This window comes from Pempheris klunzingeri, chromosome 12, assembly GCF_042242105.1.
Source record: "Pempheris klunzingeri isolate RE-2024b chromosome 12, fPemKlu1.hap1, whole genome shotgun sequence".
NCBI lineage: Eukaryota > Metazoa > Chordata > Actinopteri > Acropomatiformes > Pempheridae > Pempheris > Pempheris klunzingeri.
The window spans coordinates 10,282,139-10,302,432 of NC_092023.1; the positions used below are offsets into that span (position 1 = coordinate 10,282,139).

The 20,294-nt window shown below is 42.8% G+C and overlaps 1 protein-coding gene across 1 annotated transcript in view; it reads right to left on the reverse strand.

Annotated features, from left to right (window-relative positions):
* The window catches only part of lrpprc (leucine-rich pentatricopeptide repeat containing), a 55,759-nt gene that overhangs the window by 16,409 nt on the left and 19,056 nt on the right, over positions 1-20,294 (reverse strand). Inside the window, exons 21-28 of the mRNA XM_070841145.1 lie at positions 20,106-20,236; positions 19,710-19,795; positions 14,678-14,885; positions 9,273-9,397; positions 6,897-7,003; positions 1,341-1,409; positions 1,137-1,227; positions 430-572 (exon numbers count right to left, since the gene is read on the reverse strand). Coding sequence (XP_070697246.1) covers positions 430-572; positions 1,137-1,227; positions 1,341-1,409; positions 6,897-7,003; positions 9,273-9,397; positions 14,678-14,885; positions 19,710-19,795; positions 20,106-20,236 — 960 coding nt within the window. The remainder of the gene's footprint in view (positions 1-429; positions 573-1,136; positions 1,228-1,340; positions 1,410-6,896; positions 7,004-9,272; positions 9,398-14,677; positions 14,886-19,709; positions 19,796-20,105; positions 20,237-20,294) is intronic.

The window sequence follows — 20,294 nt, forward strand, 5'->3', positions numbered from 1 at the left end:
ACATTCAATTTCAAATGACATAAAAGAAAGACTTCTCATATTTAAGACAGTGGAAAGAGAGAATATTTGCTGTTTTTGCTTAATAAATGATCAGAAGATTATCTAGATTGTTCACGATTATTTGTACAACTTTCAGTACTATGACCAAGGGTAACTCCACCCCATTTGATTCAAGATTTAGGACAGAGACGTATGCACAGGCACCACTGTGATGTGTGTTAAACCATCGGTGCTGCATGATTGTGTGTTATGTTTGACCTCAGGCACTCCAGAGTCCTCCAGAGCTCTTGGAAATCTCCAGGCCTTCAGTTTCCGCTTCATCTGCTCTGCCCCCCCCCCTTAGGAACCTCCCAGAAATTATTCCTCTGAATAGCAGATCTGTTTAATGAGCATTACAGGGATGTACATATTATAAAGCTGGAGCTTTACCTCAGGCACCTCAAAGGGCACCTCCTGGCCATTTTTCCTCAGGATGTTTGCCAAAATGTGCAGGGTCCTCTCCCTGGGAATGACGTTCTCCTCCTGCATCTTCATCCACAAAGTTTCTGCCTTCTGCCAGTCGTTTGTGTCCTCTGATAACAAGACACAAGGCAGTGGGAATGAGAAAAGGTGTGTTCTTATGTAATTTGTTATGCAATGCAATGGCACACAGACCCATGTAGTTGTATAGTCAGTCCATACTGATTGTAGCTCACCACTCAGCTAGCACCACAGAGTAATTTTTGACAAAGCGCTCCATGCTGAGAGGGCAATCAAAGCCCTAATCTGATCAACTGACTGACCCTCAACTATACTGTAATTTAGAAACCACACTAACCAGTGGTGTGTGTGTGTGTGTGTGTGTAGGGAAGTGGGGGTAATGGGTTGACAATCAGCTTTAACACTCCAATCACAACTGCTATCTGCTCTGTGCCCCACTGCAGCAATCACACCATGTCTTCTGCTCTTACTTCTGACTGATCCCATTCTTCATCTCTCTCACACACATGCGCGCACACACACACAGACCCCGGCGCTAGAACACTGCACACCCAGGGGTGGAAGGTCATGACAGCAGAGGAGATTGGGGGTAAGTGGGGGGTTGCGGATTGAGGTAAATAAACTAAAAAGAACAAACAAAAATGGAGGAGACTTACTGCAGAGGCGGAGGGTGTAACTGTACATCTCATCTCTGTCGCACTCAAACAGCTTGGCTGTCAGTTCCACCATCTGCTCCAAAGTCTCCATCTATACACACAAACCCAACAATATATACATCACGTTTAAATTTTTGTCCGTTTTCATCTTCTCTCTGCTTTCATCTTTACTGCCTCGATTAGTTCAGTCTGTGTGTGTGTTACCTGGCGGGAGGAAATGCATTTGTCTGCGAACCACTGCAGGCGCCCAGGGCGTGCCCTCAGCCCAGGGGTCTACAAAAGGAAAAACAGGGAATTGTTTCTAAGGAGAGTGTAGGTAAATAACAGTGCATCCGCCTCCAGTAGCCTCTCTGATTTCTATTTAGCAATATCACGGTGTTCAAGGTTCATATCATAATAAACCTGAGTTATCCTTTAAATCAAGCCTGGAATATTTTAAAGCATCGCAGTTAAAGCAGGATATCAATGAATGTCTATCAAAAGGTCAATAGAATATAAGTAAAATGTGTACTTACACCATTAACGCATTTTCCATAGAGTAAATGCCCATTGATCAATACAAACCCATCCAGCCTAAACAGCATTTGAGTATTGCTATTAGTTGATGTACAGCAGGTATAGAATCCTATAGAAGAATCAATACTGAGGGATACATCGCTGCTTAAAATGAAGTGTGCCTGCAGAATGAGCTCTTGTGCCTGTATGCGAGTGCCGTTTTTCCATTAACATCACACTGATGTATTTTCAGATTATCTTTTAAGTATAAATTGGAGAAATGTGAAGCTCATTTCATGTGGGCTTGAGTAGACTTGCTGCATATAGGTACATCACTACACAAATAACATAACTCGTACACAGTAAGATGTGTTTAGAAGATAAATGCATCTTTCTATTAATGATAAAATGTCCGAAAGTAGCAAAAATGTTCATCACAAGTTCCCAGAGTCCAATGTGACATCTCTAAATAGTAAATGAATCGTGGACTGCTGGTCGAACAAAACAAAGATATTCAATTTACAAATACAAACAGGGAGAAGCAGCCATTTAGTTTGGAGACCAGACCCAGAAATGTTTAACATTTACTGTACCTATTAATCAAGATTGTTGTCACTTTATTCTCTGACTGGGCAGCAATCAATTGATTGTTTGATCATTTCTGCACTGAGTCACAGAGTGGGTTCTGTGTGGACTAACAACACTAGAGAGGTTCTGCTCCACTGTAGAATGGAAAACAAATCATTTTCCATCACAAATATGAAAGAGATCTTTGTCTCATTTGAATAAAGACGCCACTGATGAACATTTGAAACTGATGTAATGCCAGTGTCTGTGTGTATCAATTCTGGAATAAATATATACATGGAAGATGTTTAATGTAGTTTATTAAAGTTATACTGGTATATCAGTGCTGTGATAAATCAGTAATGTATGGAACCATAACTCAGTGGAACAGTTTGCTGTACTTTATATCTAAAGATTCCACAAAAGGTTTAAAGAAGCAGCTAAAGAGTTTCTACATTTCTTTGTATATGTCTGGTTTTGATGTCATTTCATTGTTGGATTCAATGTTAATGCTGTAACTGTTTTGCTCAATGCATGAACTGTAAGTGCTGACATTGCAGACTATATTAATTTTGTTTAAATACGGACCCCAGGAAGAGTAGCAGTTGCCAAGGCAACACCTAATTGGGATCCCACTAAATAAGTATGACATTAGTACCTGAGCACGGTGGCTGTGAACTTTGCATTGCTTGTGCTGCTGGTGAGAATAACAAAAGACTGATGTGTTAAAACTCTGAGTGTGAAGAAGAAAAATTGACTCGCATCTTGCGACCACAAGAAGAACAACTGAAAATTCACTTAATCTTAGACGGAGAAATCCAACATTAGAACGAATCTATGAATAAGTCAAACAGCAGAACTATGATAAAAAAATGAATGATGAAAATATTGTGGGATTGTGTTTCCAAACATTTTGTATAAATTGCCATTATTTTATAATTTCGTAAATCTCTTGCAAATCATTTTGCAATTGCAACTGAGGAAAAAAAAAAAAAAAAGACTTTGAATGTTGTTTCCCTAAACGCTGAGCTAACCAGGTCTCAGGAGTAAATAGAAAAGACAGCACAATATAATTTCAACTTTAGAGGCAAAATTAAAAGGTTAAATATAAAACGGAAGATAAAACAATAAGAATTTAGGTTTAAAATGTACTGACTGGGAAGTCCCAACAGCCCTAAATAGGAGATTTGCAATACTTTTAGGACCAATGATGCAGTGTGAGCTGGGAGTGTGTGTGCTGTCAAATGAGGGCTGACATAGATTGATCTGCAGGCTCGTGTAGCTCAGATTTAGCCTGATATGTGGAGTGACTAGATGATTATTATCATGGAATAACAGTGATCAGGATTGCATCTGTCTCTAGGGGTTTTGATACAATCTGAATAAGACTAGGATTGAGAAATCTCTCCCTCCCTCTCTTCCTGGTAATCTGTCTGAGGGGAAAAAAAAAAAAAGAGAGAGACAGCGCGATCTGCCAGGACGTTAATCTGAATGGGGGATCAACAGCGCTCAATCCCCGCTGGCCTCTTTGATGGGAGCCCATCATACCGTGAGAGGGAGGGGAAAGTCAAGAAAAGACTGGCTTCATCCCTTTCTCTCACCATCCCTCGCTGCCGTCATCCTTTCCTCTTCCAATCCCCACTTCTCTCAATCCCTCCCCTCTTCCTCCAAATCTCCCCTGCTCCTGCTCCGTCTTTTTCCCTGCCTCTCCATCCCTCCATCCGGCCCAGGCAAAGGCATTATGTTCTTACCCAACCAGCCAAAGGGACAAATTAAAATGTGTTGCACTCACTCTCTCTCAGTCTGTCTAATCTTCTTAGAGACTAAGGCCCAGTGCAAGTGCTCCATCTTTTTGCCTCTGCTTCCCTTTAACTTGGTAAAGTCTTCCTTCGCACATCTACTTGCAGACTCACACACACACACACACATAGATATATACATGAATATGCTTGGGATTTTGAATCAGTCAGGACAAATCTCCCTAATCTGGGCAGAAAAAAAACAAAATCCTCAGAAATAAGAAGGCACATAATTTACACACGCATGAGGGGATCAAAAGAATACAAAGTAAAAACAAACAAAAAACACCACAGACACTCTCACTTTCAGGGAGAGATAATGGAAAAATGTCATCAGGTCAGATTATCAGAACAATCCTCCGACACACACAGCAGAGTGTATTACAGTCCATCACTCAGCCTCTTTAAAGAGTGTTGTGTGGCCTTTAGATGTGAAAACGTCTTTACAGGTTTCTCTCTCACCCTTATGTACATATATACAAAAAGAAAAAGACAGAGCTGACCTCGTCTCGCCTCCACTTATCAAACCCTCTCCATCTCAATTCCTAATGTTCTAATTCCACTAATCACCTGGCCACTTAGTCTACACACAGACACACACACAGACACACAGACACAGACACACACAGACACACACAGACACACACACACAGGCCAAACCCCTCTCCCTAACACAAAAACACATAATGGCTCACCACTCTTTAGCAATACTACCTAACCTTGACCATCACACACATGCGCGTGCCGCAATAATAGGCCCGTCCACCTGACAATCCTCTACCTAACCTTGACCATTTAGCACAAAATTGGCCACCTTTCTCCATCATTACATTTAATTAGCTGTGATTAATCAGCTGCCAATTATACCAAACACAGCCTAAAGAGAGACACCACTCTGGACAGCCACTTGACGGTCTCAAAGGGAAAAAAGTGTGTGTGTGTTTGAGTGTGTATATGCATATTTGAGCGATAGATATGATACTATTGTATTATACATCCTCTGCACTATATCCATCATCATGTAAGTAGTAGTGAAGAGACAATCAGAGGTGAACTTTCTGTTCAGAGGTTTTGTTTTAAACATTCATACAAGTGGAGTGGGCAGTAACTTTTGAAACATATTAGTGTGATGTCTTTTTTTTTTTTCTTCTTTTTTCTGATTATTTTCAAAAAGAGGTCAAACCACTAAACTGACGAACTTAGAGAAGGTAGGTCACTAGCACTCAGATTACACTTTAAAGCTGCATTAATCAATAACATCAACAATGGATGAAATACCCATGCGTAATGTAAAAGGTGTTGCTCATCGTGATGAATCCAGAGAGAATTAACACCCAACTCTTAGCTTCATCTGAAGCTCTTTAGCCTCTTTCAGCTCATTGTCTTGGTTTTCTGGCTCTCAACTTTGTTGATTTGGTTCGCTCTCACCACTTTCATAGACCTAATTTCCAGCTTCAATGGCAGCTGTTTTCTGCAAAATAAATCCGCTGTGCACTACCTGCACAGCAGACAGACAGTTAGTGACTACCTGGTGCACATAGTGAAACATTTAGCAGCTAACAACATACATATTTTCCCCCAGGAGTTGGTAGATACCGAAGTGGAGCTAAAATAAAATATATACTGGACTTACATTCATCAGTTTGCCCAAAACACAACTTCAAAACTGCTAATGTTTCTCCATGTTTGCTGGAGGTGTCAGACAACTGATCACTGACACATTTTCTGCAACAACTTTATCCACATCATAATGTGTCAGTTTTGTCTTTACAGCTTGTTCCACTGTGTCCAAATGGCCAAAAACTAAAAAAGTAAAATCAATTAAATTTCCTGTCCTCAGAATTTTGAAAATCCAGGCTACACTTCTGAATGTTTGCTGTTGTTTGACATCATTGTAAATGGACTTCGAGCTGTGTGCCCGTGACAAACCAGATGAACCTTCACACTGAAACCCAACAGATGGGGTTGACGCAGCTGAGCTTTTGTCTCTCTAACCTACATCTTCCATTGACATCAAGGACAACATGTACATCTGTAGTCCATTTACAACGCATCACCAATCTCACACATCACTGGCATGTAGCTGACGTTCTGTTATAAGTAGGATAACAGGCACACAATCCAGCAGAGGGGGAATGAGAGCCACAATAACATGTCGATAATATTTAAGAGGGTTTAGAAATCCTCAAGAGGGACAAATCCCTCTTTTAGTGCACACCAGGACACGGAGAGCAGTCAGACCAAGGGAATTAAGGTATTTTTCCCCCTCAGTTTTGTTCTCATCCTGAATAGACAACATAATGGTCTTGTTTTCCTTCCTGTGATGACAGGCTCATCCCTCTATTCGTTTATTCATCAATCTCTTTCTGTCCCGCCCGTCCATCCATTTTATTCATGTGAAAATCACCTCTTATCTGCCTGCTTTGCCTCTCTCTTTTTCCTCACACTAATCTACAGGGCTTAAAGAAGGACAAAGATATGAATATTCATACAATATTTAGGTCATATGAGCTACAAAAACAGAAAGAGTTTGGCAGTTACATTACGCATGTCCTGCATGTCTCATGACAGTTAAACAGATGTCATCCTAATTTTTATTTGGCTATTTTTCATCAGGTGGCTCCTCTGAGAGTGAGAATCTAATTTTCTAGTAAAATCTAGAAATCTGATGTAGCGATTTGCAGTCAAACAAAAACTAATCGATGCTTCAAATATTTATAATAATTTTGTGGGAATTTAATAGATTTCAGTGCAGTATTGTAAAAGTGTTGGATGGATGTAGCCATGCCAGAAAAATGAAGGTTGGTTATTAATGGAAACATCTCAGTATCAGAAAAACTCAGCCCTCATAGTTCATTTGTGTGTGTGTGTGTGTGTGTGTGTGTGTGTGTGTGTGTACCTCAATGATCTTACGAGCCTCACGGTAGCGGCCTGTCTGCAGGAATGCGAAGAACAGATCATACAGCATGGTCATCTCTCCTCGCTCCTGACTCACAAAGTCCATGGCTGAAGACGAAGACAGAGAGACAGACAGACGGGGAAAACAGAGCCAGAGAAAGGTCATGAATAACAGCGCCTGCAAGGTGAACAAACAGAAGGAAAAGATGAAGTGTGGCGTCTGATTCCATTATTTGGCACAACGTCCCAGGCACAAAGCAGCCATATCAAGTCTGCTCTCAAACAAACACGCACAAGTCCCCAATGAAAGCCTAAGCTCTCATGGTAAACTTGCTAAAGCGCTCTGCTCAGCGTTACATACTATCGCTTCCCAGCAGCTTCAGGACAGGTACCCCCTTCCCCTTCCTGCACACACACACACTCACAAAATAAACTGTCAGTTATCCAAATGAACCTGCATATTCAGCAAAGCAGAGGAGGAAAGAATAATCCCTCTCCCTGTACTTGCTGTCATCTGAAGTCAACAGAGAGAACAATGTGGTGTGATTTCAGAACTTTAATCATTATGAAATTAACTCTTGGTCAAATGCTCTAATCTAGACAAATTTACACACTAGTTGGACTTTAATTAAGAAGTTTTTTCTGCTTGCAAATCCTAGTTTGTGGCTTTGGTAGAAGACAGAACCACACTGGCTCATTAGTAGCTCTAATTCATTTGCTTTTCCTCTTCCACAACCCAGATTCCTGTAGACTTTTCCATGGTGGGTTAAAAGCATGTGTGATGACCTTTTCTGGTTTAAAACTATAACAGTGGTTGCTGTGGTTACCACAACCTAACAAAAACCCTGTTGATGCCTCAAACAAAGGTCTGACATGTGAGTCACGATCTTTTGATGAGGCATGTCATGCTTTTAGTATGTTTTGGACCACTGGAGGCCAGTTTATTAGAGGTCTGCACATTTGATGGTTCCAGCAAACTTCTGCTTTTATTTCAGCTTGTTTATTTTAAGGTGAATTTTCAGACGGCCCATGTTCTGCAGCAGAATGGGTCCATAGCAGCATGCCCTGGTGCAGGCTGTGGCACTCCACATGTACTCAATCAATGCTGTCAGGCGAGTGTGACACAAGGTTTATGTCATAGGTCAACCCTCTCTACTGCTTTACATGAGGGAGTGGATGACAGAGTCATTTGTTATTTAAAGACCCACTGTTTAGTAGGCGCTGGTTTACATGCTTCCCTCTGTCAGACAATAGTAAAGTCTTTTTTTTCTCTCAGTTTGCAGCGACTGACAAGTGAGGGGCTGTCACCTTTCTGGGGAGTCAGACATGAGGGTGGGAGGGAAGGGTGGAGGAGGGAGTGGGTGAAAGGGGAGGGATGGGAAGGAAGGAGGTGGAGAGGTGCTCCACTGCACGGCTTCAACCTTTATGCACTCCAGAGCCACTTGCCCCTGCGGCACACTGAACTTGACCTTTTCACCACGATGCTGTCGAGATACAGGGAGACCGTTCAAAATGTGAGCAGGCAACGTGCTTCACCGCGACCCTGGTCTAAACCTCTCTCACTCTCTGGTCCTCTTACATGCTTGTTATGCTCACGTTTAATGCAAACACTGCAAAGGTACTTTGGATTAGCTTCCTCGCCCCCACGTACAAATGAATAATAAAAGATTAGTATTAATCAGGAGAAGCAGGAAGTTTGATAAAGCTGAGCTGGAGTTAAAAACCAAATTTAATAAAACTGTGACAAGCAATGATAGTTTGCGCTGCTATTCGCATTTTAAAAACTCATGCCTATGGGAAGTGGTGGTGACCTGGGGGTTTAAGGTGTTGGTCGTGAACTACAACACTCACAATTCAAAACCCACTTAGGATAAAGAGGGGATGAGGTACAACAAAGATCCTGTCATTTCTCTCTAATGTCAGGGTTGGATGAAGAAACTTTTGTTTCTTTATGACCAAACAGTTTATGAAATCTGCCCACATGTTTGATGGATTGACTGATGAAGAGTAGCAATAAATGATTACTTTCATTATCTGTTAAGGTATGGCACGTTTTTCTGATTGATCAATTAGGGTTTAGTCTATCAAATGACATGACAAAATCCATGACATGTCCTCAGAACTAAAAATGGCATTAAATTGCTTTTTTTTCCAAAAATTTCTTGTACAGTAAAAGTTTTCCCAATTTTGAATGACATATCTGCTAATCTTCTCACATGTGAGAACCAGCAAATGCTTGACTTTTTTGCATAGTAAACTACTGAAGTTAATAATCAAAACTGTGAACGTTCAGTTGATTTACCAATTGTTTTAGCACTACACTGATAAAGACAGAAAAAATGGCAAAGCGTGCGGGCTGAAAAGACAAATAAGTAACCTTTCTGCAGCAGTTCAGTGTCTCCTTTCATCACCAGGGCAACAATGATGTCGTGGATGCGAGGCATGTGGCCGTAGTGCTTCTGACACTCCAGCACTGCTTCCAGAGCTCCGGGCAGGTCGTCACTGCAGGCATGCGACACAAACACACACACACACAAACAAACAAAATGTACACACACACACACACAAAGAGCAGAGAGCAAGTTAGTTGTCTGGTCTGTCCATTCAGTCATGTACAGGATTGTGTCGGTAGAGAATAGAGTGTGTATCATGGAGGGTTGACCCTGTGACCTCTTATTTGAGCACTATGACCCATTGTAACAATACAGGCCTTTGAATTCATGACAGCACAACTGTAGGTGATGAAGCCTTTTGGCCCCAATAAATCGCTCTCACACAATCTGGCACACACTCTAACACCTGTCTGCAAGGGGCTTGTGTCTCTCTGGACAGGCTTTTAGAGGAGAAGCAATGCAACAGATAAAAGGACTCTGCTGATCTTTACCCTCTCTACTCAGCTCCTCTTGCGCCTTCCAACTTCTCTCGCTCCGTCTCCTCTTTTGTCCTCTCCAACCCCCTTTAACCTCTCCTTATTTCCTCTTCTCTCATTTCCCTTTCCTCCTAATCCTCTCCTCTCCCTTCCTTCTCGTCTTCCTTGCCATCGTCCTTTTGATTTCATGCTGCCAGCTCTCACTCCCCTCCAATGACCTTGCCCCCCAGCTGAGCAATTTAGCAGAAATATGGCAACAACATTAGAGAACCCCCATACCACCAGCTCGCTCCCTTCGTCTCATGTCATCCTTTCCTTGCTCAAACTATCCTCCTAACCCTCCCGAGCGGACGAACAGACAAAAGAGGGAGGATGAGTGCGCCTGATGGAGTGATAACAAGAGAAGTAGAGAGAAGGATAGGGAAAGGAAGCAAGAGAACAAGAAGCTGAGGGAAGGGGGAGGGAGAGAAACCACTTCAATCCCCTCTATTGTGACAGCGCTGCCATCAATCTGTTGATTGGGTAATTACCATGTCAATCACACAGAGGTCAAAGCAGATAGGGCACACATGGGGGAGGTAGGGGGCAGAGAGAGTGAGTGAGAAAGAGACGGATGGACACAGCATCAGAGATAGAGATTGAGAGTGAACAGGTATAATTTCTGAAGTGTTTTTTTTCCTTTAATCAATTAGAAAAGTGGATAAGAGAAATAGGCCCAAAGAGACCAACAACTCAGGATGAAAAAAAAAAAAAAAAAAAAAAAAAACAGGAACTGGTACGACCTTGATCCACGCTTCTGTAAGGCAGGAGGATGGAGGGAGGAGGAATGGAGTGATTAGGGTTGGAAGCTAAAGAGGTCTGCTAATTGAAATGAAGAGGGACAACATTATTCAGCAGCGCCAGTCAAGAGGCTGTTCAACTGCACAACACAGAAGAGAGACTAAGGGAGTTTTAAAAATGAGAGAAAGAGTGCAGAGACTGAATGAGACGGTAGTGGGGGGGGGGCATGGGTACGCAATTTACTCCAAAAGTGAGACAAAGACGACACAAAAAGTGCATAAAGCTGTTTGTAATTAACGTAATGTGGCTTATACTGTATGCACAATTACCTTAACTGTTGTGGGTGTGGTAAAACGTGGCTTTTTATGCTGGAGCCATTTCTACACATTGTAGCCGAGTCATGTTGGTCCTTTCATCCCTTCTATCTGTCCACCTACTTCATTCCCCCATCAAAAAAAAAAAAAAGAGAAAAAAAAAAACACACATCCCATCACTCTTGGGCAAAAAAGGGCCTGGCGTTGCAATTACACCCCCTCTACCTTCCTCCCCTCGCCCCCCCTCTCCGCCCACCAATCCACCCCAAAAAAGAGCTAAGGATGTCGAAAGATGGATAATTTCCCCTAGGTACAATTTAACTGTCACTTTGCGTTACCATTTACTGTGGTGCACAGCCCTGTTAATGTCCTCAACTTTGCATGTCAGCCACTTTCCAGCCAATTAAGCCCTGAAAAAAAAGCAAGCGCTTTGCTCAGTGGAAACCTGAAGGATTAGACAAGGAAGCTCATCTTGCCTCATCTCACTCCCCCCTCTGTTTCTCCCTCTCCGTCCCCCTCTTTTGTTCGTGGGAGATCGGCAGGCCTGTTATCAAGCCGCTGTCCTTGCGTGGGGGATGACGAGGTGTCTGTCTCAGAACGCAAATGAGACTGCGATCATGACGGCACTAGCTCACTGTTACATGTGCTGAAGAATGCCACTTATGGTATTAATGTTTACACTGGTTTCCACACAGGTGAATGCGCACATAATGAACGTAGATGTTATCGCAATTATTGATTATTTCCGTGCCTCCGAAGCAGGTGAACAAGCAGAAAAGGCAACATTTGGCAAATCATCATGATTCACCATAATGTCAGCTAACAGGTGCCTACAATATTTTCACATCTATGACATCTCATTTTTTGGATTCACCAACTCCAGAGAGGAAACTATCTGACTGTTTAGTTGCTAAATGATCCACTATGTTCACCATCTAATTGCTAATTTTGTTTCTCTGCCGTTTGGTGTTTGGCAGGTAGAGTACAATGGGTTTATCAGAGCTTTTTAGCTGAAACCAGTCACCTCCAGCAGCTAAAAATGCTGTTTCAATGTCACTGAAGACCTTTTCTATATTTCGTCTCTGAGGAATTCCCTTTTTCTTGTATGGTAAATGGTAAATGGTCTGTATTTGTATAGAGCCTTTCTAGTTATTTCAACTACTCAAAGCGCTTTACATGACATCCTCATTCACCCATTCACACATCATTCATACAGGAGGAATGTAATTTGGAGGAGACTATTCTTTCATACTCATTCACACACTGAGGCCATGCTTCAGGAGCAAGTTGGGGTTCAGTGTCTTGCCCAAGGACACTTCGACATGTTGAGCCTTAGGAGCTGGGGATCGAACCCCCGACCTTCTGATTGAGGGACGACCCCCTCCTTTTGCTCCTTTTACTTGACTATGCTTAATGTTCTCTCATTTTAGACCTCTATTAAACTCTATGCACACACACTAAGACAGTAGAAAAGAGTGGAAGTGAATGAAGAATCCTTCCTCCGAGCCACTTATCTCCTGCCAGCCCACTAACCCCCCTTACAACTCCTCGCCTATTGCAGTTTTTCTGTCTTATCATACATCACATGCCTGCACTACTTTTTGTTGGACTCATTAGCATTTCCTGTCGCTAATCACTTCCATGAGGATGTGGCAATCTGAGCAACCTGCCAGCTAGCATAGTAGCAGGTTAGCGCACACAACACTGAGCGGATGGGCATGAAGGCTAACTTGGCGGCGCGTATGATGGGCTGTCAAGGGCTAATCTGCCGGAGAAGTGTTCATTAAGTCATTAGTGCTGACGCAGTGATGAGACGGGTGCAGGCGGGAGTGATGCCTGCTTTGTCCTCCTTTATCGCTTCCCTCCGTCCCTCCTCCTTCCAACTGTCTGTCTGCTGACTGACGGAATGAAGAGGTGGAGAGAGAGAACGGATGAAGATAAAAGACAAAAAGAGGACAAGAGAGCAAGGAGATAGATTCAACTGGAGCGCAAAAGTCAAGTGCTGTGGTATTCATACCTGCCCTGAGGCTTGGCTCTAGGAGCCACTGCTGAAAGTACATGTTAAATTTCATAACCAACCTCACTTTTTTATGAATCTTCGCATGAGAAATGTATAGAATTATTTTTCAAAAAAGCCATTTAACACAAACTAGGAGTATCCCGGGCTTACATGTCTCTTGCCATTGTGCTGATGCCAATGAAAACTAAAGCAAATGAAAACTAGAGCTATAGTGGCATGATTATTATCAGTTCCATTCTGTTAAGGAGCAAAGCTGTAGTTATACTTGACTTTTTGACAGAGAGCTCCATTTATTAACCTGTTGTTATTCATCTAACCATTGATTTTCAGGGCTATTCAGTGCTTGAAAATTATGTTTTAGGGTTGAAATTAGCCATACAGTCATTATCTCACTCCTGCAGGGAGGAATCTGCTAAAAAACAAAAGTTTGTAAAGGGAGAGAAAATGAGAGGAACTTAAAGACAGATTTTGCTGATGTTTATTGTTTAAAGAAGCTAAACACTCCAAACCATCTACCATATGTTCAGGATGGATGGACCCTTCTGTCAAACAACATCTACACATCTGGTTCTACCTTTAATTTGTTGATTTATTTCCAAGCCGTGACAACCAGCTGGATAAAAAGACACACAGATGTACAAATAACACAAGACAAATGATGGTGGAATAGCAGCAGCTAGTTTGTTTACTTGTGTTCATTAGTGTGTGTTCACTGCAATATCATTTGGAGGAAGTACAACTGGCACTTGATTTGTGAACAGGTCTGCAGTAAGCTGGTGTGTGTGTGTGTGTGTTTGTGTTTTGGCTGCTGTTGATGACCCAGGAGTAAATTAGCCTGCTAATCTCACAGAGGCAGTGATTAACGAGTGAACCTGGAAACTCTGTTTGTGCCAGAGACCAGACTTACAGCAAAACAAACAGCGGCAGGGGAGCACCGATGTGCGCGAGCGTCTGAGGTTGTGGGTGTGTGTGCACGAGCTTCATGTGCAAAGGTCTACCTCTAGCGCAGCATGTGCACTAGAGGTAAACAGTGTGTATGAAAGCATGTGCGAGACGTGTCTGTGTGTGTGTAGTGGCGGGCCCCTAACGGCACACTGTGGTAAATCCAGCAATTAGTCCTCTGTACATAATTAACATGCTAATGAGTTGATCTACTTAAAAGCTGCTCTGACAAATAGGACATACACACACACACACACACACACACACACACACGGAATGGAGTTGAGGGATGGGGCAATGCCAGTGACCCCACAGCCCGTGTTTGGTAACGTTCATTTGAATATTTGCATTATGGGAAGAAGCATCAATGGGTTAGGGTCACTCACACCACACACACACACACATCTTGGAGTGTAGTGGTGGGTGTTTCAAGAGATCATGGGTGGGGGCTCATGGGAGAGGTTGCAGCTGGCGAATCCTCAGACAAACAAAACCTGGCTCTAACATTGCGCACACACACACACACGCGCGCATAAATGAGCAATTTCCACATCCTCTCTCTGTCTGAATCACTGACCCAGAATGCAACCTCAGCTATGATCATAGGGAGGGATGAGTGACTCATTGAGACACACATACACACACACACCTGGCAACTGGATTTGGCAGATAAAGATACAAATATGACAACAAAATTGAGCTGGTTGGTTGGTTAGTAGAAAGCTACAGGAACAGAAATAAAACATACAAAACAAATTCATGTTTTGAAGTTAAATATGTGTCTATATGGCCAAAGAGTGTTTGTGTCATATGAATTTTTTTTGTGTGATTTGTAACAGAGACAAAGTTAATTTTACCTGTCCAGGTAGGCAGTAATCAGGGGTGAGCAGAGCCCTGAGGTGGGCTTGGCCAGACCAAGGGTGAAGATAGTGTCTGTCAGATGTCGGATGACGGGGATTCCGCCCTTGTCCCCTGCAGTCCTGAGTATGTGAAAGAGCATGGTGAAGTGGCTGTCATTCAACATCACATCCTTTTCCTTCATCTCCTTCAGGATGTCCACCGCCTCTGTGATGGAGGGAAACAGAGTTAAAGACAGAGAACGTTAATGTGGCATTAGTAACACCGTGTTATGCTTTGGTCAGGCATGAGTGCAAGACTCGCAATCAAAACATGATGTGATCTTGAGAGTGATTTAGAGGTTTAAGACCAAAGGACAAATGAGAAGAACAAAAGACAAGGAGAAAGAGAGATAATGCAGAGACATGAAAAGAGAGAGAAAACGAGAAGTGGGCAGAGCTTGGCTGGGAGAAGAGTAGGGTGTGTGAATATGATAAAAGGCCCCTTTAGCTAATTCCATGTGGGGAAAACAAACCCATATTAAAACAGCATTTTGCACCCAGCGGGGATGCAAATCCAACCCCGTATAATGCCAACTCTGTGCTAATTGCTACTTGCGGCTTTCTAAACGAGACTACAATTACCGGACCCCTACAATGGAGGCCGGCTTTTTGCTGTGGCCATGTAGAAAGCACTTGGGGGGCTAAATTATAGGTATGTGGCGACAAGGGCCCGCCGCGGCCCCAGTGAGACCCTAGTAAGCGGGCTGAGGGGTGGATCGGTTTGGTCAAGTCCAGTCGGTAATGGAGGGCTTTTTACCGGGCCACGCGCCCATCTGGCCAACACCAGGGGCTAAATGGTGAAAAGGGAGTGTGTGTGTGTATATGTGGTGTATCAGAGTAAGGTAATTAAGATGCGTTTACCGTCTATTTAGACAGCTGCTAATGGGCTGACAGCGATATATCCGCTCTCCACCACAGACACTAATCTATACAGCATGACCAAGAGGAAGCGAGTAGATGGAAAGATGCAGACGCAGAATATATTTGAATAATGTGTATTAAACCAGTCCTCCAATTGCAGGGCAATATTGGCACCTTGCTTTGAATTCACTCAACAAAAACTCCAGCTCCTTATGCTCACGAAAATTTTAGCAAACCAGCAAAGAAAAAAGCAGAAAAGCAAATAAAGCTAAAGGGTCTAATGATACCAACACCCAGATAGCTGGTAATATAACAAAACCCCTAAAACAGGAGTGACATTCTCTCAACACACACACACACACACTTGTGGGCTGAGGAACAGGGCCACTGGTGAGTGCTTTGGCATCCTAATTTCAGTCTGTCTCTCCATCTCTCCACCTCTCTGTGCTAGTTGTTATGGCGATGGGAACCAAAGGCTGTCACAGATTTAATGGGACAGGGGAGAAAAGAGGAAGGAAGGGTGGAACAAGGGTGGCTGGCAGTGGAGGAGATGCTGCTAAACAGGGGTCAAACCGTGAAGTTCCTGGGTTCTCTGTCACTAGTGTCCCTTTTATCACCGCTGCAATACAAACTCCTGGATCTTAAAGGGCTGCAGCATTATAACAGCAGTCTTCTACAAAGCCAGTCGCTCCTGCTCCCCTTCTCCTCAACTATGATGTTATTTAGTTGATCATTTAACAGAAACAGAACATTATACAATTGGTACAAACAAAAGATAATTTACATCTTAAACTGAGCACTCCAGGCTAAATAATACCTTAAATAATATATATTTTGGTAAGTATTTCATCTTAATCCTTATTATTTAACAACAAGCAGAAATACAGTGGAGACAGGGTCTTAAACCTGTATTTGAGCCAATGGTGTAAACAGAGAAAAGAGACTAACAAACTACAGTGAATTTATGAGTGTCTCTGCTAACTTTTGAACTAACGCACCAACAACTTCCAACATAAAACACTAAAATGCCTAAACAATAGTTACAGGGGAAAAAACAACCCGATCACAGATGGTGGTATCAACATTAAACAATTGCCCTATAATGACCTGACCTGTTGTCAAGTCTGTAATGTTTATCAGTGCAGATGTTACTTATTCTGGCTCTCTGGCTCTGTGTCTCTCTCTATGTCTCCCTCCCTCCCCCTTCTATCCATACCTCTCTCCATCACTCTCTGACAGACCCGCTAATCACTGAGACCAATGGCTTGGAGTTGATCTGCCCAAATGGAGCTATACTAGCTAACATCCCTTCGTCTATCGTCCAACCTCCCCCCCAACTCCCCCCGTACCCCCTCCATCTTTCCCTTTATCCGTTGGTTTTAGCCAGTATGCATATCCATCAGCTCAGCCGAGCATCACGGCCAGCAAAGCGAGCCAGACAACACACATACACACACACAAACATCAAAAGATGGGGAGGCAGACAGGCCAGGTAAACAAACATCACACAGCCCAATGGTTCATCTAATGTTCCATGACTTGACTGCTAGTGATGTCTCTTTCCCAAAACACAGACGCACAGCATCAAAGACGAGTCCAGGACCACCTAAAGCCAGTACAAGTTGTGTTTACCAAAGTGGGAAGATGGACAGATGGAGGCAGAGGGGCAAGGGCAGGTCAAAGAGACGCTTGGTGATAGAAGAGAGGTGTATTTAAAAAAAAAAAAAAAATAGGAGGATAGAAGAGAAGGCAGATGGAGGTAAAGAGTGTTCAGGCTCCTGAAGCCCATGTTTGTACATATGGCATGTTCACTGGGTCGCACGATCCGTCGACAAAAATGACTGACAAAAAGGTAATCGAACAATATGGTAATTCTATCAGTAAGCTTTGTTAAGTTGGAAAATATTTCCAAAGCTAAAGGTCAAACTAGCATTTTAGAGCAGTTTTTTTTCTATTTTGTGTGTTCCTTCACATTTTTCCAGTGAAGAATGCCACATTTTACATTGTGTTTTCCTCTGACCCCCAACGGTGTTGATTAAAAAGTAATAATGAGCATATAAATATATTGGTACATTGCACTAGTGTCAGTGGAAACCACTGCCGAATCTTTACAAAAAGGAAGACTGATTAACCTAAACTAATCTAAATCTGCAATTTAGTTGACATTGTGTAAATCTGCTGAGAGATTTAAGTAAAATAAAAAAACTATAGTAATATGATCTATGATCTTATATCAAAGAAACTATTCACAGCAACACTGGTACAAGTTTACTGTTGTATTAGAGATCACTGGTATGGATTGCAGCAATGACTTGGATAAAATTCTGTTAATTGAAAAAAAGCATTCATACATGTTAAGAGGGCGAGACTGGGGGGGCTGTGTTTTTCCTCACACAGGGTATTGTTGGCATGAATACAGCCTAATGTGGAGTGCGGTGGCGAGATCAGCATTTAGGGACACAATCTCTTTATGATGCATCATTTTGTACTGTTATACCCTGTTGCTTTTTTTTTCACCCTTTATTTGATATGGACAGCGAAAAGGCAAACAGGAAATGGCATCGAACCACAAAGGCTGCGACCATGTGGCATGTGTGTGTGTGTAAGAGTGTACTGTTATAGATGTGCAAATACACATTTAAATTTTTGGATTTGTTTCATATTTATATAGAAGAAGTAAATTCAATGCATTTTGTGAAAACAACTGGATAACAGTGTTGAAATCATCCAGAAAAAGATAACACACACATTATGAGACAGAAGGTTGGACAGCTGGATGTATGGACAGATGTGATGAAGAAGATGAGGGGTGAGCAGCAGATGAAAATTAACTGAAGTGAAGAAGAAGAAGTCATTGCTATTGTAAAAGAGCAATGATGGAAGGGAGGCAATGGAAGGATAAAGTCAAAAGGATGATGTAAAGTAAAAACAAAGTTGCGTGGCAAGGTGGGAAGGGAGGCTTTGAACCAAGGGCAAAAACAACAAAGCCATTAGAGAGGGTGAGAAAGAAAACAAGATGCCAGAAGACATGATCTTCTGTGCCTGGTGTGTGCTGGGAGCCAGGCGGGCCAGCGTCTGGGTGGGGACAGGCTAACATCAAGGTTAGCCATGTGTGCTGATGTGGCTGACAAGCGTCCCCTCCATATGCACACTCCGGCTAATGGCAAATGCGTTAGCACTGCCTATACACACCCTGATACACACACACACACGCACGCACACACACACACACACACACACACACAAATGGACACACCAACCATCATGCCCACCAAATGCATCTTGCTTGAATTCACATGCAAATTTGTGTGTGTGCGCGTGTGTGTGTGTGTGTAGAAATGCTCAAGCACTTCGGCGGACATGATCTGCCATTAACATCAAGGCGGATTTCAATAATTCTGGAAAAATACACACAGTCCTGTAATTTTCCCCCTCTCTCATTTCTCACTGATGTGGATGTGTGTGAGGGGGGGAGAATGAGAGAATGACACGCTTCGAGACAGAGCGGGTGAGAGAGGGTCAGATAGAGAGACAGCCATGAAGACGGAGAGAGGGAGCGAAGGGGAGGAGAGAGGAGGCGAGGACAGACAAGGGAAACATTTTGCCTGTCATTGTGTGCAAAAAGCAGAGCGGCAAAACTGATGGTAATTGGGTCTTCGATGGGCTGAAGGAAACCCACCGTAGCATTCTGAAAATGGCCGGCTAATGTGGTTTGAGGGAGGGAGAAAGACAGATGTGACAGAGTTGGTGACACATACACACACACACACACACACACACACAGGCCTTTTTTAAGTTCAAGCCTGATCTACTTTGATCCAGCTTACTGTCAAGAGAAAAAAGTAGTGAGGAACTAAGAGCTGTTGGGATCAGTCAATTATTCAATGTTCACAAAATTAAGAACAATGTTGAAAACTGATTAATCATTTTAAATCCTTCACACAAAAATGCTATTGAGTATGTTTTTGTTTTGGATGATGTTTTGAAGAAGTAACCTTCGCTCTGAGAAGTGGTGGTGTGCATTTTGTATTATTTACATGACACTTTTGAGGCTGAATGAATAAATAAAAAAAAAAACCCAAAGGAATGAACATAACTGTTACAGCGTTAGAGCACTAGAGGAACTTACCCTCCACTTTGCCGTTAACGCAGAGGATCCTGACCAGCGCCATGTATTTACTGGTATCCAGCACTGCTGATGAGTCCTTACGACTCCTTGAGACAGAGAGAGACAGACTCAATTAATGCATTCCACTTACAATAATGCAACTCATCTAGTGTAAGATCAGTCTGATGCTGGAATCAGGTGGTGAGTGAGGAGAAGGAAACAAGGGAGGACGAGGGGAGAGTTTCCTGTGTTTCGCCGGCCAACAGAGCAGCTGGACCCTGCATTAATGTCTCCCCTAATACCACTCAAGTTAAACTTTAATGGCCTACTATTGGTCACAGCACTGCCGTGTGTGTGTGTGTGTGTGTGTGTGTGTGTGTGCGTAGAGCATTTGTGTGTGTATCCAGCTCAACTCACAATTCCCTCTTCAGGTTGAGCGCCTCCTCCATATTGTCAAGGCGACAGCACAGGTTGATGAGTCTGGCGTAGCAGCCGGCTGTCATCGACTCCTCATGCTCCTGTTTAACCTCAAGGGCGCGCTCCAGGTTCTGATCAGACAACAAAACTCTCAGAAAAAACAAGACAGACCTCAGGACTAAACATGCA